The sequence below is a fragment of the Xyrauchen texanus genome, chromosome 8 (assembly GCF_025860055.1).
Source record: "Xyrauchen texanus isolate HMW12.3.18 chromosome 8, RBS_HiC_50CHRs, whole genome shotgun sequence".
NCBI lineage: Eukaryota > Metazoa > Chordata > Actinopteri > Cypriniformes > Catostomidae > Xyrauchen > Xyrauchen texanus.
In genome coordinates, this window is record NC_068283.1 from 571,330 (window position 1) to 594,674 (window position 23,345).

The 23,345-nt window shown below is 43.7% G+C and overlaps 1 protein-coding gene across 1 annotated transcript in view; it reads right to left on the minus strand.

Annotated features, from left to right (window-relative positions):
• Positions 1-6,673: 6,673 nt before the first annotated feature.
• The window catches only part of LOC127647472 (5-hydroxytryptamine receptor 3A-like), a 32,571-nt gene continuing 15,899 nt past the window's right edge, over positions 6,674-23,345 (minus strand). Inside the window, exons 9-10 of the mRNA XM_052131737.1 lie at positions 17,976-18,140; positions 6,674-10,248 (exon numbers count right to left, since the gene is read on the minus strand). Coding sequence (XP_051987697.1) covers positions 9,980-10,248; positions 17,976-18,140 — 434 coding nt within the window. The 3' untranslated portion in view covers positions 6,674-9,979. The remainder of the gene's footprint in view (positions 10,249-17,975; positions 18,141-23,345) is intronic.

The following is a 23,345-nucleotide window of genomic DNA, read 5'->3' on the forward strand; positions in this document are numbered from 1 at the left end:
GTTGCCAAGCTCCTGGAGGAGGGGCTCTAGAGGAAACGCTCTCCTTTTGCTCTGCTGCGGTGCGAGGAGCTGACTGAAGGCTGGGGCTGATCTGTTTGCCCCACCCTACTTGATTTAGACTTGGATTTACGGGGAGAAACTGCTTGAACGCCGCAGATTGTTTCCTCGCCTCCTGAAACCTGTCGACGACCGATGTAACGGCGTCGCCGAACAGGCCAGAGGGCGAGAGCGGGGCATCAAGCAAAAAAGCTCTGTCTTTTTCTTTTATTCCCGACAAATTTAGCCACAGATGCCTCTCCATGGTCACCAGCTGCCATAGAGCGGCCAATAGCGCGGCCCGTCTCTTTAGTTTCCCAGAGAGACAGATCTGCGGCTCTCGCCAACTCAGCGATATCTTCGGAGTTGGCCCCTCCCCTCGTCTAAATCTTTAAGGAGATCGGCCTGGTACGCCTGCAAAATCGCCATTGAGTGCAGGCATGAACCAGCCCGACCTGCCACCATGTAAGCCCTGCTTATTAATGCAGATGTATCTCTGCAGGGCTTACTAGGCAGCGCCGGGGTTTTAAGGGAAGATGCCGACTCAGGAGAGAGGTAACCGGCTAAAGCCTCCTCCACACCAGGCATCTTCCCATAGCCCATATCCCGTGCCCCTAAAACATAGCTGTAATCGACCACACTGGGGGTGGAGACACGGGACGAATGTGGTTTATCCCACATTCTCGAGATCTCTTTGTGGAGATCGGGAAAAAACGGCAAACCCCGGCGCTGGGGTTGTGATGTGTGCTGCAGGAAACGCTCGTCTAATTTGCTTCCGACGTGCGTTCCCTGCTCATTTTGTGGCCAGCTAATGTTAAGTCTGGCCACAGCACGCGTCACAACCTGAACCAGCTCCTCATAAGCCTGGCCGAAACCCAGCGTGCTTGGCTCACGGTCGTCCACATCAATGCTGAGCATTTCCACTTCCTCGGAAGCAGAGAGCTCGAGCATTGGGACCTGATCATGGGCAGAAGAAGCGCGACGCGGCTTCTGCACCACTCACAGTAGGCTCGGGATCCTCAAACGAAGAATGAGAAAGTGCCGGAGCAGTCTCATTCTCATCTGCAAGATCCGCTGCGAACCCCACGATCTCAATCGCCGGCTGCCTCAACAGACGCGGGACCAGAACCGTGGGGAACGCGAGCCTGACCGTGCTCATCAAAGCACGCCAACCGGAGCGCAGCACTCTCAGGGGTAGTGCTTCACAGCTTTCACAGGCAGATCCCTCGAGAGCTGCCTGTGCGTGCTAGCGCTCCCAAACAGTTCACACACAAATCGTGCATGTCCCTACCCGTAATAAAACGAGGGCAGGGGTGCACGCACTTCTTGAACTGTTTGGTGGCCATAATTCTTTTAAATAGGACAAACAACACCAAATAAGACAAACAATATACATAGAGCGCTTGCTGAAGAGCGAAAGCTAATGTGTGTGTGTGCCGGCGTCACTTTTATGCATCCGGTTATGCCGTCACATGTTACGTCATGAAGCAACACCAATCAAGATTGGAATAGTTTCATTCATACTTCAGAGGCGCACGCTAAGGAGCGTTCCCCAAAGAGTCGTTTTCAACGACGCAGTGCGAGTTCCCTCGGAAGGGAACTAAGTCATTATTATGAGTTATTAAGTCATTATTATGAGATACTAAGTCATTATTATGAGAAAGTTTCTCATTATTATGAGTTACTAAGTCATTATTATGAGATACTAAGTCATTATTATGAGAAAGTAAGTCATTATTATGAGATACTAAGTCATTATTATGATAAACTAAGTCATTATTATGAGAAACTAAGTCATTATTATGAGATCCTAAGTCATTATTATGAGAAACTAAGTCATTATTATGAGAAACTAAGTCATTATTATGAGATATTAAGTCATTATTACGAGATACTAAGTCATTATTATGAGAAAGTAAGTCATTATTATGAGAAACTAAGTCATTATTACGAGATCCTAAGTCATTATTATGAGAAAGTTTCTCATTAAATTGAGATACTATCTCATAATAATGGCTTAATATCTCATTATATTGACTTACAAATAAAAAAAAATATTTAACTGTGGCGGAAACCGGCTTCCATAATAAATAGCTGTATTCAGAAAATGTTTTTTTGTTTTGCTATTCTCCAAAATCCTTTCAATTGTTTAATTGCGGATTTATGTGGATGCTGTTCTGTGCTATTTATACCCAATGCCGGAATAACCTTTTGTGTAATCAAATGAGGGGGTAGCTTTTCCAGAACCTAGGTCAAATTTATAAAATTTGCCCCTGGAAAACTATCTACTTGAACATTATCATGTGACAAGGGTGGAGTTATAGGATCCACAATCATCGGTAAGGATTGCTTTCCTTACTGTTAATACCCAGTCAACATATTTTGTATTTGTATTGCAATTAATAGCAGGGGCTTGAAGTGATTATAACCTTCCCTACTTTCTACAGGATTCTACTTGTATCTGTGCATCATCCTGTTGTTTATGAAATTTAGCCAACTTATATGTCTTTCCATCTTGAAAGGCTATCCTCTTTTACAACAGGTGAGATCAAAGGTTGGACCTGTCAAAAGTGAGGAACATCTGATCTATAGGATCTGTATTTCTTTGATGGGGGAAATGGTTCTAAGTCTCTCTTTTTATATGTAGAATTTTAATGAAATTGTCAGCAACGTGTTATCCTACTTGAATAAACTTTCAAACTGTACCATGACAAATTGTTCTGTATGGTCTTGAAATTTATTTTTAAACCTGTTTCTGGCCCATTTTAGTGCTCTTTCCCATTCTTACTGTTCTAGCTTATCCATTTTGTTTTTCAGTTCTGTATTTACCTCTATGTTGTGTGATTTACTGTATATTAATGGCACAAACTACATGATATAAACCAGAAATTCATAAAGTTCAAGATGGCAGTGCTGTTAACGTATCTGTCTAATGACAATGTCAATGTATTCATATCTGTTGGCCAAATTATGAGTACATGAGCACTTTATAGGGCTGTGTCCTCTGTCTCCAGGAGCTGAGCACCATTCTAAGCAGGTTCATTGATGTCATTCATGCAGAACATTCAACATTCAATTGTGCATGTGCAAACTTTGTGCCACTCAGGTTTCAGTTGTGTGTGATGTTAATAAAGGGAACAATAGTGCAATTAATCCTGTTATAATAGCTGAATGGATGTTTCTCTGTAATAAAATACTCATTGGAAGGTTATGTTAATAAGCTTTCACCAGAAACATGTTCTATGTCAGCTTATAAGGATTAAAATGAATGTTTACATATTACAATATGGCTCTGCACTTGCCTTTTAAAAGGATAGATCACCCAAGAATGAAAATTCTCTAATTTACTGACCCTCATGTTGTTCCAAAAGCTCACTTTTCAAGCATTAACTTAATAAATTGTGCTCAGAACACATTCTTTAATTCACAAACTTTAACTATATACATCATTTTCTTTGTAGGGAAAATCTAGACTATTTAAGAAACATTAAGAACTGTAGACTGGCAGTTTTATTGTTTTAAAATGTCAAATGCTAAAAATATGATCCATATTTGTCCAGTGTGATCAGCAGTAAATTAATAAGATTAATAAATAAGTTAATTAATAAGGCTCATTAATTAAAAATAAAAATAAAAAATGAATCCAAATTTAAGTAGCACCTCAATCAAGAGGGCTTTTTCCTTTATAACATTACATTCATGAGTCATAACATTGCAAAGTATGGTTTGAAGTGAAAAAGTATATGAAAATTGGATGCTGTGGGCATGAACTTTCACAAGGACATGAACTACAATCCCATGAAGCATTGCGAATGATATAATTGAATTAAAAACGATGGAGAAATATAAAACTATTGATTTAAAGTTGTTGTTATAGGTTTAGAATCAATATAGTTCATGTTTATTATTTAAACTTGGAGCTCACAGTATGCCTGGCTTTAAATGTTTATAAGTTATTGATAAAAATGTATTAGACTATAGAAAAAAAAAATTATGGGATTGTTAATTCTGTAACCCAACTGTTGCGCTCTAAATCTCTTTAGTTTATTTCACTGCCATGTTCCATGATTTGCTATAACTAATCAAGCAGGTGGTATTAGTGGAAGGGACATTCTCATTTCATATCCAACAGACATGGACTGACAGTATCAAAACTTATAATTTCCATTTTATGGGTTTGTGAATGGTGCACTCAGTGGAGTGGAATAGAAAAAATCCATACTCCATGAACTGCTGGGCTCTGCTGCCTGATACAGAAGTATAAGAAAGGGAGTGAAGAAGGAAAACCTGCACTTACGGAACTCTAGAATATCCTCAGAAAGAGGCTAACACCCTTGTGCAGAGCAGAATGGCACAGGAGGCGTGGTTGGGAGAGAGCCAGGAAGAGAGCTACCTTTATAGCAAACCCCTTTGGATTTACCAAACAGCTGCTATGACAGAAGCATAGTGGTCACCTGACATGTCCCAAAGAGGGGATCGAACACTTTCTCCACAACACCTTCAGTGACCCAGCAAGGGAGGAAGAGCTGGGTCAGCACAGGGCACTTACTGAAACACCACCTCGCAAAGTACAATTTGATCAACAGGAACCCAGCTGGAAGGAGATCCAAGACGTTGTTAGAGCAGCACGAGATGACTCAGCTCCAGAGGCTTGTAGATTACCATACAAATTATTCAAGGGCTGTCCTGAGCCTCTTTAAAAGGCTTGTAGGCCTCTGCTAACCTGCTAGCTAATGTTATTGGGTTGAAATAGTTGTGCTGTTCAGCTGCGGGCCCACTTTTACCTACAATTGTGTAGAATTATGCAGATTGTTTGTAATTCTTACCATCATGAAAAGTGTTCAAATGTGGAGATGGATTTTATTTTTTTACGAACGGTAATTTTATGTTTGCAATCCATACATGGCTAACTTGCCATGTAATGTTATTGTGTTGGTAAGTGTTTACTATTCAGCTGTGGGCAAGCATTTACCTAAAACTGTGTAACAAAATGGTAGATCTCAAGAGTCTTATATAAAGCTGTAATGTTACGCCCCCTATCCATGGTAGTCCATGGCTAACTTGCTCACTAACCGGGAGTAAGCTTCTGTTCTCAGTTCATAGCTCGGGCGACAAATGTTTAGCTGCACCCATTCCATTAAAAAATGGCTAACATTGAAGCTTTGTTAGGTTCACAATAATCAACAGTGTACTTTTAAGAAAGATACAAAATTAAAACTTACCACTGTGAAACATCATGTCATGCTTGCGAAGGTGGTTTGGGTCGATCAACTTGTTCTACCAAACTTTCATTATCAGACTCACACTGGTACGGCAAAAACAGACGCCACTCTTACCATAGTTACAATTGTGTTTACAGCTGTTAAGGAAGCCTGAAACTCAGTTATGATAAGGGCGTTACATTTCTGATACACGCTCTACACGGTTGACCAGTCACAACAGAATAGGCCAGCTGACCAATCAGAGCAGACTGGGCTTTTCAGAAAGGGGACCTTTAAAGAGACAGGACTTAAATCAGAGCGTTTGAGCTAGAGGATGAAAATAAGTTTAACAGAAATGTACAGTATGAGAAAAATAATGTGGTTTTTGAACATTAAAGCATGTAAACCTATTCTAGTAGACCTCCAAAATAAAATCATGAACCTGTAAATTAGCATAATATGGGCTTTTTAAAGTCTTCGTTCTTCCTCTGGCATAACAGCATAAATATAATGCCAATATTAGTTATGTGTAATACAAGTCATGGTTTAAATTAGTACATTTATTAAAGGTTGGATGCCAATGTTTAAACTAAAAGATTTTGTATGAACTGTAAGATTAGTGACAAAGTCTTTGAAGTTCATACCGAATTGACTGCTTAAGTGGGCTTTGGAGCCAAAAAGATGAGAGCCGTAAGAACGACCACTTAGGCTACTGAAAGAGTCTCCAGATGGCTCCGGATAAAGAGGGGGGACCTGTTGACCAATGCTGTTGGGACTCAAGCTGGGGTCTGATCAACCCTTGCTCGGTCACCTGGGCAAGGGTGTCTGATGGCCTGAAACACTCTATAACCACACTCGGACACTGATTCTCTACTGTGTGTCCCAGTTCATCCAAGGTTATATCTATATATGTAAACTGTTAAATAGAAAAAAAAATAGTAATTATTATGAATAGTAAGAATTATGATTTAGCTTCTGTTTGTGCATTGATTAGAGTTAGAGTATATAATGTGTTGCCGATGTTATTAGACTAATAACTTCAGGGTTAGTATAAATCATAGATGTATGCCATATCGGCCTGCGAAACATGAGGGAAAACATTATTGATTGCACCTTTAAAATCTTTTAATATTGTATTTATGGCGTACAAAGTAGTATTGAAATCCTCTTGCTTTCTTTTTTGTAAATTTCAGCTTAATGTGTTTAAGATAGCTTAATTTAGATTTTAAGAAATTTAACATGAAATCTTTTATATAACATTAATGTATCCCATAGATACCAGCATGGAACCCTCGACTGCTCGTGGACTAAAACAAATGAAATTACAATAAATACCCATTAATTTCTATGGAGAAAATTAAGAGAAATATATCCATTAGATTTAGCTATTTTTAGCAAGAAAAACACTCCATTCACAGCAGTCTTTTTAGCTTCTTTTATTCATTTAGAACAATGTGCACTGACATATAGTTCACAATAGCATCAGGAACATACTGTATATTATGAAAGTAAATAGGATCTGTTTTGATTTCATGTTAACTTTAATTGTACCAGTAGTAAGTTATGGGGACACAAATGACATCAAAATAATATCTTTTGTTGTTGTTAAAATTCATATTTTGTGTATTCATTACTGTTACTATCTCAATATCGCAGATTACTACAAATAAAATCTCCATAACATGCAGAAAGTGTGTAGATTTAATAAGTGAAAATCAACTAATTCAATCAAAACATCAACATGAGCTATATATTTAATTTTGTATGGATATCTAAGCAAAGTATAACCACATAGCCAATGAGTATTTTGTACAACATGTTCTGTAGGTATTCATGCACTTAAGACATTATATTGATATTTTTATAAATAAATCTGTATTTAATATACAGTTGAAGTCAGAAGTTTACCTACACTTTGTTAGTATTTGGTAGCATTGCCTTTAAATTGTTTAACTTGGGTCAAATATTTTGGGTAGCCTTCCACAAGCTTCTCACAATAAGTTGCTGGAATTTTGGTCCATTCCTCCAGACAGAACTGGTGTAACTGAGCAGGGGCGGGTTTACGATGTCTGAGTCTACAAGCAACTGATCAACACCGGGCACCATTTTGCTTAAAAAAATGATTTTATATCATAATTTGAAATTCATCCTATCAGCTGTTGTAGCCAAGTACATTCAAAATGTTTACGGAAACATAAAAATCTAGTTAAAGTTAATTAATGCATGTTTTACAGTCTTCCACAATACAGAGATAAAAAAAAATATAAAACAAATTTAGGAACAGGGTGTGTAAAACCTACTACAATCACTAACATTTTGGAATTCAGTTTTTATTTATTATTATTAACAGCCAACAATAATTTATTGTTGTGCAGTTTGTCATTATAACATGATACAGTATTATTATTACTATTAACAATCTGGAATAATGTTAAAGAATGTAACATTCACCTCTTTGAACCTGACCTTGTTCAGAACATTAAATCTTTGTTAAAAACAATCTAGATGCAGTGCAACGAATGAAACATAAATTTTTTGAGTGAAACAGTGTTTTTAAGACCTGAAGTTTTTTTTTACTTTTTCTGTGTCCAAATAAATGCCGGTCCTGTGAGACACTGAAGAAATAGTGAGACGCAGTGCAGCAGGCATAGACGTTCATCCAGCATGTGTTTACATAGGAAAACAATAGTATAATAGTACAATTCAGTATAAACAGCCTCTAACTCATCCATTCGCATGTATCTGTGAGTGCGAGTGCATGAGCGAAACAAGTTCGGAAGGCCTAAATACATTTTTCATAAATTACAAACCCGAACTAAAAGTCCTACTTGAAAAACTGACATAATCTGGTGGACTTCTAGTTAACAAGTCATTTATGTGGAGCTTTCCTACTGGGGCAGGGGCTCCCGATGTCCAGGGCCCCATGCAATTGCGTGGTGGTTAAAACTGCTACTGTTACTGAGACAGATTTGTATGCCTCCTTGCTGGTACATGCTTTTTGTTTCTTTGTCAGGTCTTTGTGATGTTCATTCCAATACCTTCACTTTGTTGTTCTTATTCCATTTTGCCACAATTTTGAATGCATGCTTGGGGTCATTGTCCATTTGGAAGACCCATTTGCAACCAAGCTTTAACTTCCTGGCTGATGTATTGAGATGTTACTTCATGATACCATCTATTTTGTGAAGTGCACCAGTCCCTCCTGCAGCTAAGCACCCCCACATCAGGATGCTGCCACCGCCATGCTTCATGGTTGGGATGGTGTTCTTCGGCTTTCAAGCCTCACCCTTTTTCCTCCAAACATAATGATGGTCATTATAGCCAAACAATAAAATGTTTATTTCATTAGACCAGAGGACATTTCTCCAAAAAGTAAGATCTTTGTCCCCATGTGCACTTGCAAACTGTAGTTTGGCTTTTTTATGGCGGTTAGGAGCAGTAGCTTCTTCCTTACTAAGCATCCTTTGAGGTTATGTTGATATAGGACTTGTCTACCTGTTTCCTCCAGCATCTTCACAAGGTCCTTTGTTGTTGTTCTGGGATAGATTTGACTTTTAGCACCAAAATACGTTCATCTCTAGGAGACAGGATGCAAATCCTTTCAGAGCAGTGTGATGGCTGTGCGGTCCCATTGTGTTTATACTTGCCTACAATTGTTTGTACAGATGGACGTGGTACCTTCAGCCATGAACCAGACTTGTATAGGTCGACAATTTGTATATGAGATTTTGGCTGATTTCTTTTGATTTTCCTATAATGTCAAGCAAAGAGGCACTGAGTTTGAAGTTACGCATACCTTAAAATACATCCACAGGTACACCTCCTATCAGAAGCTAATTGGCTAAAGGATTGACATAATTTTCTGGAATCTTCCAAGCTGCTTAAAGGCACAGTTAAGTGTATGTAAACTTCTGACCCACTGGAATTGTGATATAGTCAATTAAAAATGAATTTTCCTAGTTTCAGATGCAGTACTGGATTCATGGTCACACCAAAAAAAAATCTATTGCCCTCTTGTGGTCTGAGGTAGACCGTCAGAGCAACACATGAGCGCACGTATTGTATGTACAATGGGACCACGTGTTGGCCAATCGCTCACGTTTGCATACCAACACACTATGTTTCGGCCTGTACTCTTATCATGCACTAAGTAGATGTCCTAAACAATTTGCCAAAACTATAGTTTACTATAGTGGTTAAAAAAATAGTTTTAATGACTTCAACCTAAGTGTATGTAAACTTCTGACTTCAACTGTATGAACAATACCCCTTATACATTATTCAGATTATTACCTTAAACAATTTGCTATAATCTACAGGTTATAATCACACACACACACACACACACACACACACACACACACACACACACACACACACACACATGTTGTGTTTCCATGTTTTATGGGGACTTTCCATAGACATAATGGTTTTTATACTGTACAAACTTTATATTCTATCCCCTAAACCTAACCCTACCCCTAAACCTAACCCTCACAGAAAACTTTCTGCATTTTTACATTTTCAAAAAACATAATTTAGTATGATTTATAAGCTGTTTTCCTCATGGGGACCGACAAAATGTCCCCACAAGGTCAAAAATTTCGGGTTTTACTATCCTTATGGGGACATTTGGTCCCCACAAAGTGATAAATACACGCTCACACACACACACACACACACACACACACCGGCTGAGAAGATCAATTGAAAAAGGGAAGAGAAGGATAGTATGTTGGATATTAGTCATAGTAGTATGAGTAGTCATAGGAGTAATCTGTAACCTTAGACTCATCCCAAAAGTCTAGATTATTAACTTTACAGATGTCTGTTCGTGTGATACCAATGATAATTATGGCATAAATTATGTAAACGCTTACAAAAAAGCCAAAGCAGAATTTGTCCATGAGGTACGCGAAAGCCATGTTCCTCTCCTTCTCATCGTCTCCTTTACCCATATCCTCCAAAACATTGACTATTTTCTGGAGTAAAGAAATCTCTGAACCAGTATCTGTTAATACACACCATATCACAATTATTATTGCAATGATAATTGAAATCAGTCGAAGGTGAAGACTGTAATGTGTCACTGGCGTCACCAAACAGAATTCCGCAAATAATTAGGGGTGAATTCATTAAACAGTTGTTGGACTTGGAGCACATGGTTATTCAGCACAAAAATCTGCATCTCATTCATTATCCACTAACCTAAAATTTGATGAAACCGCTGCGCAGCCTGATACATCAAAGAACATTCTTCACAAAACACAGCGGTGAATTTAACAACATGCTTCAAAGGATATAACATCACTGATCTGTGAGTTTAAAAATGCTCAGTGGTACATTCATATCTTTTCATGTGCATTCATGCAAAATGCTTTAAATGCTTTTATCCTCCTTACTTCAAGGTTAAAAACAATGTGACTCATTTGTTTAGTGAATTTGTGAAACACTGAACCTGCATAAAGCAAAGTCACCAGAATTGCAAACAAAATCAGATTTTCCTTGTTTTTTGTGCTCTCTGACAATTTTGCTTATATTTAAAAAATTTGTATGCTTATGCTGTATTGTTTCCAAGTTCTGCGCTTGGTTTTCCAAAACTTTGAGTTGAGATTCATGTAAATCAGGGGGTGTTTTGCGTTCCCACTGATCCACTAGTTCTTGATCGACAGCTCCTCCTCTAGCCAATCATTCGAAGAGGGGAGGTGATGTCACTCAAATGCGACGGCTGCTGCTCAATCGTACGATTGGATAACGTGCGATGAAGATGGATAACCGTCAGCTGACAAATCCTGGACAATCACAGATAAATTAATATAACTATATAATTTATGGTTGATAGATACGCTGCTTGTGTCTATTTTTAGGACTTTAACTTAGGTGTAATGAAGACTGGAATTCTGTCATTTGTTGCCTCTTCTGTGAGCAATGAATTGATGGATCGCTTTCTTTCAGGGGGAAAAGACCCTGCGGAGACCACACCTGCCCAGAGAGGGGGAGGAAAGAGTGGTGACATACACCACATGGGCTTTTAGGTCACGCGGGTAGATCCCGCCTCTTCGGAGGGAGGAGTTGCTACAGACACGGCGACTGGGGGGCAGTGGGAACTGCCCAAGGGAGACGCGGGTTCGCTCGTAAGGGGACCGTACCGTGGAAAATACAGACGGGGGAAAGTCCACATAGGAACCCTGACCTGTGGAGCACCTATTCCAGTACAGGGTAGATCAGATTACCCGCAGTGGATTGGGTCGGTGAATTCCTCCACTGAATTGCGGACCCAGAGGGCTAGGGAGGAGTCATCCAGGGAGCCGAGTGATTGGGATCACCTGGGAGAAAAAGCGCACAGTTTTACCTCAACAGAGGGAAAGGGTGCTAGGTGCAAGCGATCCACCCAGTCAGTCCGAGAAAACACGAGACGAAACTGACTCTACCCAGAGATTATAAAATCTGGAAAAGGTATTAGGTGTTGCCCAACCTGCTGTTCTGCATATGTCTGCCAGGGAGGTGCCTCTGGCCAGTGCCCATGAGGACGCAACACTCCTTGTTGAGTGTGCTCAGACCCACAAGGGGGGAGGGGGCATGGCCTGTATCCGATAGGCTAATGAAATGGCGTCCACCACCCAGTGGGAGAGCTTCTGTTTGGAGACAGCATTCCCTTTCCGCTGTCCACCAAAGCAGACAAACAGCTGCTCAGAATGTCTAAAGCTCTGCGTGCGCTCCAAATAGGTGCGCAAAGCACGTACCGGACACAGCAATGAAGGGGCTGGGTCTGCCTCCTCCCAGCGCAGTGCTCACAGGTTCACTACCTGGTCTCTGAAGGGCGTGGTAGGAACCTTGGGCACGTAGCCCGGCCGTGGTCTTAGGATCACCCAAGCCTGGGTGGGCCAATAGGGAGCAACTAGAGTGACTTGTTCCTCGTCCTCCCTGACCTTGCACAGCATCTGTGCAAGAAGGCTCACTGGGGGAAATACGTACTTGCGCAGCCCCGTGGGCCAGCTGTGTGCCAGTGCATCTGCCCTGAGGGGAGCCTCTGTTCGGGCATACCAGAGTGGGCAGTGGGAGGTCTCTTGGGAGGCGAACAGGTCTACCTGAGCCTTGCCAAACCGTTCCCATCACACGGTGCGTGCTGCGGTGTCATGCTCGTCTCGGGACTCGAGTCTGGAGCCAGTGCTGAAGCGGTCTCATATGCATCAACCGGAGGATGCCATATGCCCCAGGAGCCTCTGGAAAGATTTTAAAGGGACTGCAGTGCCTGGCCTGAAGGTGGCAAGGCATTCCAGCACTGACTGCGCACACTCGTTGGTGAGGCGTTCTGACATTGAGACTGAGTCTAACTCCATGCTGAGAAAAGAGATGCTCTGAACTGGGGCGAGCTTGCTCTTTTCCCAGTTGACCTGAAGCCCTAAGCGGCTGAGGTGCCTGAGCACCTGGTCCCTGTGGGCGCGTAGTAACTCTCGGGAGTGGGCCAGGATGAGCCAGTCATCGAGGTAGTTGAGTATGCGGATGCCGGCTTCTCGGAGCGGGGCAAGGGCTGCCTCTGCGACCTTCATAAAGACGCGAGGGGACAGGGACATGCCGAAGGGGAGGACCTTGTACTGATACGCCTGGCCGTCGAACGTGAACCGTAGAAAGGGTCGATGTTGAGGCAATATTGAGACGTGGAAGAACGCATCCTTCAGGTTGTAAGGCTGACATCAAGATGTCGTAAAAGTCAAGGAACTCTGCGAGAACAAGTCATAAAATGTCTCACACAGAAGAAAACTTTCACCTGAGTCAACACATCCTACTGAGCAAGGACAATAAAACACAAATCTCACATCTGACCTCAATCTCACCTCTGGCCAATTTAGGCCTATTCTCCTAAAACTCACAAACATCTGCCCCCCTCTACTCCTCCTTCCCCTTCAGCTCAGAATCACTTCAAACTCACCTAAGATCCACATGCATCAAAATATCATGACTGATGTATACAAATAATGTGACTAGGCATATCATTTAAAATGTCTCAGTGTGACTGGTATATGGTCTCTTTCTATTGGTAACAAAGTTATAAGGTCTTTGCCAAATTCTATATAATTCTGGAGGTCTGTCCCCATTCTGTATGCCTGTATGTTAATGAGGTATGTCACCAGGACTTCCAAACCTAACCACTCCCAAAATTCCCTTTGATCATGGTTTGGGTATTTAAGGAGATGTGACACATTGTTCATGGTTCTCTGTAGTCAGACGATCCCACACAGTTTACTGTGTGTAGTTTATATCAGGTAATGGCAATTTGAATTTCTTAGGTTTTGATGAAATGTCTAAATTTGACTTATCACTGTCTAATTGGAATTGATTAATTTATTAAGTTACCTGGTCGATAAATTGTTACATTTGAGTTTATTCTGATTTACTCTGAAACTATTGTCTTTACATTTACATTTACATTTATGCATTTGGCAGACACTTTTATCCAAAGTGACTTACAGTGCAATTATTACAGGGACAATCCCCCCGGAACAACCTGGAGTTAAGTGCCTTGCTCAAGGGCACAATGGTGGTGGCAGTGGGGTTTGAACCAGCAACCCTCTGATTAACAGCCCTGTGCTTTAGCCACTACGCCACCACCACTTCTTTAGTAGATTACGTTAAGTCCTTGTTTCCGCAAATCTTCGACCAGGTTAGCAGTGGACTAAAGCTGGTTTTGAGTGGAGCATGGGGCACACCGACTGAGACTTTAGAGCTCCCACTAACTAATAGGCATTATTTCTAGTGTACTTAGTGTGTACAGGCTCCATAGGGAATTTCCGTTTAGTGTCGGCCAAGCCTAAAGAGGGTGAAGTCTAAACCTCTGGTTATTGTAACATTTTCTAGCTAAGTGTACATAGGAAACTATGGCATGATCATATAAAACTACTTTAACTTGGGTATGTTGGTCTATCTTTGTAAATTTAGTGGTCATGACCTCTGGGTAGAAATGTTACTCTAATTAAGTGTTTACTATCTAAGGGGACTAAACAAAGTACTTGCAGATAAAAGGGCAAGCAGGAGCAGCCATCTAAATAGTATTTAGTCAATTACTGTTTTAATGACCAAAACTGGCATATTTGTGACCATGAGATCCGCGTTCACGGCCGGCGCGAGACTCTCTAAGTGAAAGGAATACGAATGAACGAGCATAATATAAATTAGAGTTAAATATGATGATTCAATGTAAAATCTAATTTAATAATAATAACTAAGATTAGAACATTAATATATCCATAGAAACTTTTATATTTGGAGTCAGATAAAATAAACGAGGATCTTAAAATGAATAATATAGTTATGTAATTGGAATTAAATAACTTAAACTGAACGCACACGAAAAGACAGAACACGCAGGAGACCTTCAGCCACGCCATTGGATTCCGTCCTTGGGCCAGTTGGGTGGCTTCCCTATTCCTCCTTTACCTTATCCCCATCCCCCCTTACAAGGTCTAACGCTGTGAACCAATCTAGATGCCGGACGCAAGTAAAGATGTGTTTTTGCGTGAGCATTTTGAACGGGAGTTTGGGCAAAGCCCGGTTGAAAACTCGCAAGTCCAAGATCGGTCGTAAGCCGCCGCCTTTCTTGGGTACGATGAAGTAAGGGCTGTAGAAACCCTTCTTCATCTCGGTTGGAGGGACAGGCTCTATTGCGTCTATGAGTAAGAGGGTCGCGATTTCCGCACGCAGGGATTTGGCATGTTCGCGGTGTACTGCGGTAAAGCGGACGCCCCCGAAGGGGGGGGCCTGGCATACTGAATAGCGTAACCGAGTCGGATGGTCCTGGCCAGCCAGCGTGACGGGTTGGGACGTGTAAGCCACGCATCCAAGCTCTGTGCTAGGGGCACTAACGGAATGATTATTTTGTACATACCCGGCGGGGCTTCGCAGCGGGGTGGAGCAGGTAGTATGGCGCACAACCGGCAGGGGGTGGGTTAGTGACTGAGGAGGAGGTCCGGTGGAGGTGTCCTCTAGACTCGCCAGAACCGGCCGGCCAGAGGGAACAGTTGTGGGGCTGAAGGCAGGGGGTCCGCATCCAGCATGCCGGGACTGTTGAGGTGTGGCGGCAGAGTGCCGTGAGAACAGCATTTGCAGCCCAGGTAACCCAGAGACAAAGGAAATAGCTCTTTTATTGAGAATGTGGGTACGGGATGCGGCAAATGAAATAAATTCAAACAAGGATTCTCCTCCCGGCCCTCCTCCGGGGGATGGAGTGGTCTGCTTATCAGCTCCGGAGCGAATGTCTCTGTCTCTGGGTCGATCATCTTAGGAGCGCCTGGGAGCCTTCCGGGTCCTCGAGAGGGTCCGTGAGACAGGGGCGTGCGCTTCCTGTGGGGCGCTCGACGCAGGGGCTGAGAGGCCGAACTGGGAGACAGGGGCGTCGAGGAAGCATGTCTTGTCCGTCTCGTGCATTTCAACCAAGTTCAGCCACAGATGACATTCCTGAACCAAAAGTGTGGCCATCGCCTGCCAGAGTGACCGCGCTGTGGCCTTCGTGGCCGAACTGGGAGACAGGGGCATCGAGGAAGCATGTCTTGTCCGTCTCGTGCATTTCAACCAAGTTTAGCCACAGATGACATTCCTGAACCAAAAGTGTGGCCATCGCCTGCCAGAGTGACCGTGCTGTGGCCTTCGGATCCCAGAGGGCAAGTCCTTGGAGGGGAGCACAGGGTGAACCTGCCAGGTGGCAGCGTTCTCGGGGCATAGGTGGATCGCAACCGCCCTATCCACCTCGGGAATCGCAGTGTACCTGTGGGCCACTCCGCCATCGAGGGTAGTGAGAGCTGATGAGTGAGGGGCTTTGTGACGAGTGGAGAGGGATTCTCTCCATGCAGTCATCAGCTCATCATGCACCTCTGGGAAGAAAGGGTTGGGGGGGGCGTGGCTGTGAGCGGCGAGCAGACCCAAGGAACCAATCATCCAGCCGCGATGGCTGTGGGGAGGACGGAGGGTTCCAGTCCAGCCCCACGCTGGCGGCGGCCCAGGCAAGCATGTCGGACATCTGGGCCATGGCCTCAGCCTGGGCATACTGGCCCGAAGGCGGCATCCCAGACAAGTCCTCCAGAGGATAGCAGGCTGGCTGTGTGGGGAGCCGCTGTTGCCTCGAGCCCGGACGGAAGTCAACGAGTGTGCCGGGGGGCGGGTGGTTCGTGGGGACGTACCCGGTGAAACCGAGCCTGCTGCCATCCCAAGATCGCCCATATGTCCTCCATCTATCCCGTGGGGAGGAGCGACACGGGGGGCGGCTGGGGTGGCGTTCCTTCTGTTGAAGGAAAGCCGCGACCGCAATGTTGCCATGGTCATGTTCTCGCAGTGAGAACATGAACCATCCACAAACGCTGCCTCGGTGTGATCGCAGCCCAGACACACGAGACAGTGCCTGTGGCCGTCTGAAGCGGAGAGCACTCTACCGCATCCAGGAACTACACGGGCAGAAAGGCGTCTTTATAAAGACTTGTCCTGAAAAGGACGTTCAACGCCACTGTGTATTGCTCTTTTTAGAGGAAAATACTCTTTTAGAGAAAATCACTCTTTTAATAAACACTCTTTTAGTTTGTGCTGTCGAAGCGCCCAGAGGCAAACTGCACTGCCTTGCAGAGAAGGAGAAAATCGCTGAAGTGCGCCATAGATCCAACAGCAGATCGCTCAGAGGTAAGAGGAACAGGTGTGTGTGACTCGCAGCACGCTGCATACAAGAAAATTTCGGAATGAACTCGACGTATTTCCCCACCTTTATACCCGTATGTCCGGGGGCAGGACATGCAAATTCTGTCTGCCAACTTCTCATTGGCCTTTTTTCATAGATCAGAGTTATATTCGGCTCTCAAGAGAGACCCCTAGTGTCGCTTCTTCGACACAACGAAGTTGTGAGCGACAGACAGGGAACAGTAATATAACCAAGAAAAACATGATTTTATTTTCAATTCTGATGAATTTGCTTTAAGGTCCATTTTTTTTGCAGCAGCAGCAGCATATTTTAAATGTGTTGATATATTTTTGATTCATGCTTGTTATTTTTTGATCTGCGCTAATTATTTTGATCTGTGCTTTTTATTTATTTTTGCACTTATTATTTGTTTTTAAAAGCAAAACTTTTGACGGGATTTTGATCCAATATACAGTATATGCAACATTCTGACTATGTTTGGCTCTACATAAAGTTGTGATTCAGCATTCGAACTGTGGACTGCAAGACAGACTGCATTTGCCAATGATTATCTGCATGCAAGCCAGTGTGCAAATTCACAATATTTGCAGGACAAGGAAAGAAAGGCTTTAAAAACTGGATACCACTGGCTATTTTAATATTAACAGACAAAGTGTATTAAGTGTGTTTTTGTTTTCTGAATCGCATAATTTCTTTAGTGAATCATGTGCTATAAAAAGCAGAAAACACATGCAAATATAAAGAACTGCAAATGTTTCAAACCATACATGCGACAACGATTTTTCACATGCACAGTAAGGGGATTTAAGCATTTTCATACATTTCAGTGTGGATGAGCAACTTTTGGAAAACACTTGAAAACAGCAGTATGGGTGGTGATCGTTTCAAAAACGAAAATGCTGTTTTGAAATATATCCAGATTAATGTAGACATAGCCACAGTGTTACACTTTTCACCTTTAATGTTTTAACTTTTTTGTTTTTTTCAATACATAATCGTAACACTTTACATCAGTATAATACAATGTAAGACAGCCACTTTTGTTTGCAGTAATCACTTACCTTTCTCTTGATCCAAGCTCTCATTTTGAGTTTTGGTGCTGTTGGAAGGATGAACCTTTGAGCAACTGCATGGCAAAATACTGGCATCTACTGACAGACGTGTGAGCACTATAGAGATCAGCATACTCAGCACCAAACACACCAGACAGAAGCTAAAGTGATAATCTATGGAGCAAAATACAGAGCAAAATATATGGTGCGTGATGATTTTGTCTGTTAAATCAGTGCTAGTATTTATTAAATTATGCTGTTAAAAGAGCTAAATAATTTCTGTAGATAGCCTATTTAATATAATTTTCTCATAAAAACAGGCTCAGTGTTCCACACCCTTTTTGACCAAATTTACATGACTTTTACAGGATTCAGATTTGTACAAATAACTTTGTTGGCAATATGTTTTTTGCTAGTTTTACACTTGCTCAACATCTGCCAAGGCCTTCTTTGCCCACAGACTTTCACCATGCAAAGGTAAATCTGACTGCGCTTATAGTTCCCCTTCTGTCACTCACTCGACATTGTGTCGATGTAGTGACACTATGGGTCGCTCTTGAGAGCCCCAAACACCTCTATTCTTTTGAGAAAAGGCCAATGAGAATTAGCGAGTTACATTTGCATGTCACTCCCCCAGACATACGCGTATAAAAGGAGAAGGAATGCCCAATCTCATTCAGATTTTTTCTTCAGAGCCACGTGTTTGTACTATCAGTGAGCTGAATACTACTGCTGTTCCATTCACCTCTTAAGAAGCGAATGCTGTAGGATATACGGCACATTTCCAGTAGCTTTCCCTCCTTCTGCACAACGAGTGCAGATTTCACCCCTGGGCGCTTCGACAGTGCTAAAAGGGTGTATATTCCTGCTAAAGAGTAGATTTTCTCTATTAGAGCACACACATTGACATTGAACGTCTTTTTAAAAATGCATCTTTATTAAGATGCCTTTCCATCTTTGTGTGATTCCTGGAAGAGGTTGTTATCTCTTCAACCCCGATGGCAACGGGCACTGCCTCACGCATCTGGGCAGCAATCACACTGAGGCAGTGTTTGAGGATGGTTCGTGTTCTCATTGCGAGAATATGACCATGGCAACGTTGCAATCGTGGCTTTCCTTCTTCCAAAGCAGGAAGCAGGCTCTGCCGCCACTTATTCACACATCTTACTTACGCATCTAAGTTGGGATTTGGCGCCATGTGCAATGGGCACGCTGCCACTGGTTCCTGGACAGGACCGTGACTGGGTTTGCACATCAACTGCCTATGTTGCTTTCGGTACTGCTCACCCTGTGGAGGCTATTGTCATTGATCTGGGGCAAGTATGTGTGCTGTTCTGGTCAGACAACTTATTCATTAATGTACTTATACAACTCGTAACTCGCTCCAGTCAGCGGTGGCTGAGGTTGCTGCGGGCCACTCACATCCACCTGGCAGCCTCTACAGCAGACACGCTGTCGCGGCAGGTGACGATCAGTGGCAGCCTCTACAGCAGACACGCTGTCGCGGCAGGTGACGATCAGTGGAGAGTGGAGACTCCACCCCCAGGTGGTCTAGCTGATTTGGAGTTGATTTTGCAAAGCACTGGTAGACCTGTTTGTTTCCTGGGAATCCTCCCACTACCTGCTTTGGTATTCCCTGATGGGAGCCCCCTTGGGGACAGACACGCTGGCACACAGCTGACCCCAGGGGCTGCACAAATATGCGTTCCCTACTTCCACAGACTCTGTGCAAGGTCAGGGAAGACAAGGAACAAGTCACCCTCGTGGCCCCATATTGGCCCACCCAGACTTGGTTCTTGGACCTCATGCTCCTCACAAAAGCACATCCCTGGCAGATTCCCCTGAGGAAGGACCTTCTTTTTTTCAGGGATGGGGCACCATCTGGCACCCATTCCCAGACCTCTGGAACCTCCACGTCTGGCCTTTGGACAGGACGTGGAAGACCTAAGTGTCCTACCACCAGCTGTGGTAGACACGATCACTCAGGCCATAGCTCCATCTATGAAGCAGCTTTATGCCCTGAAGTGGCCCCCAGGAGAGGCTGGAGGGGCGGCTGTCCCCCTCCACCTTGAAGGTATATGTAGCCGCTATAGTGGCCCACCACAACGCAGAGGATGGTAAGTCCCTAGGAAAGCACGACCTGATCATCAGGTTCCTCACAGGCGCCCGGAGGCTGAATCCTTCCAGGCCACGCCTCTTCCCCTCATGAGATCTCACCAAGGTCCTCCTAGGCCTTCGAAAAGCCACCTTTGAGCCAATAGAGTCAGTCGAGCTGAAAGTCCTCTCCTTGAAGATGGCCCTCCTGATTGTGCTCACCTCTATCAAGAGGGTTGAGGACCTGCAAGATTTTATGTATGCCTGGAGTTCAGTCCAGCAGATTCTCACGTGATCCTGAGACCTCGGCCGGGCTATGTGCCCAAAGTTCCCACAACCCCCTTGAGGGATCAGGTGGTGAGCCTGCAAGCGCTGCCCCGGGAGGATGCAGACCAAACCCTGTCATTGCTGTGTCCAGTGCATGCTTTGCGCACCTACTTGAATCGCATGCAGAGCTTTAATGCTCTGAGCAGCTCTTTCTCTGCTTTGGCGGACAGCAGAAAGGGAACGCTGTCTCCAAATAGAGGCTTGCCCACTGGATCGTGGATGCCATCGCTCTGGCATACCAGGCCCAGGCCATGCTCGCCCCTTTGGGAATACGAGCACACTCTGGAGGGGGACAGCCGCCCCTCCAACCTCTCCTGGGGGCCACTTCAGGGCATAAAGCTGCCTCATAGATGGAGCTATGGCCTGAGTAATCGTGTCTACCACAGCTGGTGGTAGGACACTTAGGTCTTCCACGTCCTGTCCAAAGGCCAGACGTGGAGGTTCCAGAGGTCTGGGAATGGGTGCCAGATGGTGCCCCATCCCTGAAAAAAAGAAGGTCCTTCCTCAGGGGAATCTGCCAGGGAGGTGCTTTTGTGAGGAGCATGAGGTCCAAGAACCAAGTCTGGGTGGGCCAATATGGGGCCACGAGGGAGTAGGAGTAGGAGTCAGGCATCCTCGTGGCACTGGCCCATGGCACCTCTCTAGCAGACAGCTGCAGAGCAGTGGGCTGGGCAACACCCAATGCTGCAATCAGCTAATGTTACTCAATTTACACCATGCTATCGTTCAGGTAGAACTATTCTTTCGACCACTAAAGATAGCTTCACTAATAATCTTCCAGATCTATCTCATATACTCAATAAACCCCAAAGCCCAGAAGAACTTGATGAAATAACAAAAAATTTAAATGCAGTCTTCTCTAGCTCCCTTGATGTTGTTGCCCCACTTCGATTAAAGAAAATTAAAGAAATAAGCCCTGCACCATGGTACAATGATCACACTCATGCTCTCAAGAGAGCAGCTCGGAAAATGGAGCGCATGTGGAAAAATACAAAATTAGAAGTATTTCAGGGTGCATGGAAGGATAGTGTCTGTAGCTACAAACATGCACTCAAAGCTGCCAGGTCAGCATATTTTAGTAAACTCATAGAAAATAATCACAATAATCCTAGATGTTTATTCAGTACTGTGGCTAAATTGGTTAGGAATAAAGCCTCAACCGAACCAGATATTACGTCACAGCTCAAGAGTAATGACTTCATGAATTTCTTTACAGATAAAATTGAAATAATCAGAAATAAAATTGGAATTATGCAATCATCTGTCATAGCACCTCAGAAAACAGTGTCTAATAATTTTCCTCATGTGCAACTTCAATCCTTCGCTATCATAGGTCATGAAGAGCTAACAAAACTTATCGAAACATGAAAAGCCACAACTTGTTTGTTAGATCCTATACCAACTAAGCTCTTAAAAGAGGTATCTCCTGTAATATCAGAACCTCTTCTTAATATCATTAACTCCTCACTATGCTTAGGACATGTCCCAAGAAACTTTAAAATGGCAATTATCAAACCGCTTATTAAGAAGCCACAACTTGATCCTGGAGAACTTGCTAATTATAGACCGATTTCAAATCTCCCATTTATGTCAAAAATACTAGAAAATGTAATATCCTCCCAAATATGTTCATTTCTACAGAGAAAAAGTATATATGAAGAATTTCAATCAGGATTTAGGCCTCATCACAGTACAGAGACTGCACTTATCAGAGTTACAAATGACTTGCTCTTATCATCTGATCGTGGCTGCATTGCTCTTCTAGTGCTTTTAGATCTTAGTGCTGCATTCGACACGATAGATCACGACATTCTCTTGAATAGGCTGGAGAATTATGTTGGAATTTGTGGAGTTGCATTAGCATGGTTTAGGTCATATTTAGCAGATCGCTACCACTTTGTCTATGTAAATGAGGAATTGTCAAACCAAACAAAAGTAAAGTATGGAGTGCCACAGGGATCAGTTTTAGGGCCTCTGCTTTTCTCCATGTATATGCTTCCCCTGGGAGATATTATCAGGAATTGTGGAATAAGTTTCCACTGCTATGCTGACGATACACAACTTTATATTTCTTCAAAAACTGATGAGATTTCACAATTCTCAAAATTAGCAGAGTGTATCAATGAAATAAAAGATTGGATGGCCAGAAATTTCCTTCTACTCAGTTCTGACAAAACAGAGGTTCTAATTATTGGACCAAAAAACGTTTGGTTACGTATGTAACCTCCGTTCCCCGAGGGAGGGAACGACACGTTGTGTCGGAGAAGCGACACTAGGGGTCTCTCTTGAGCGCCGATATTCACCTCTGACCTGTTGAAAAGGGCCTATACCAGTACAGGGTAGCCATCAGGGTACCCGCAGTGGCTTGGGTCAGCGAGTTCCTCCGCTGAACCGCGGACCCGGAGGGCTGGGGAGGAATCGACCAGGGGCCCGACTCGGAGTGGGGTGCCCTGGGAAGAAGGCGCACTACTTTACCTTGACGTCAGGAAAAGGGGGATGGGTGCAAGCGATCCACCCGGCCGGTCAGTCTACGTGTTACCGAGTTCTACGGGCTCGGACCTGACAAAACACGAGACGCAACCGACTCAACGCGGAGGTTGTAAAACCTCGCGAAGGTGTTGGGTGTTGCCCAACCCGCGGCTCTACAGATGTCTGCTAGGGAGGTGCCCTTGGCCAGTGCCCACGAGGACGCAACACCCCTTGTTGAGTGAGCTCAGACCCGCAAGGGTAGGGGCACGGCCTGGGTGTGATAAGCCAGTGTGATGGCGTCGACAACCCAGTGGGCGAGCCTCTGTTTGGAGATGGCATTCCCTTTCTACCATCCCCCAAAGCAGACAAAGAGCTGCTCAGAGCGTCTGGTGCTCTGTGTGCGGTCCAGGTAAATGCGCAGGGTGCGCACTGGACACAGCAAGGGCTGGGTCTGCCTCCTCCCGGGGCAGCGCTTGCAGGTTCACTACC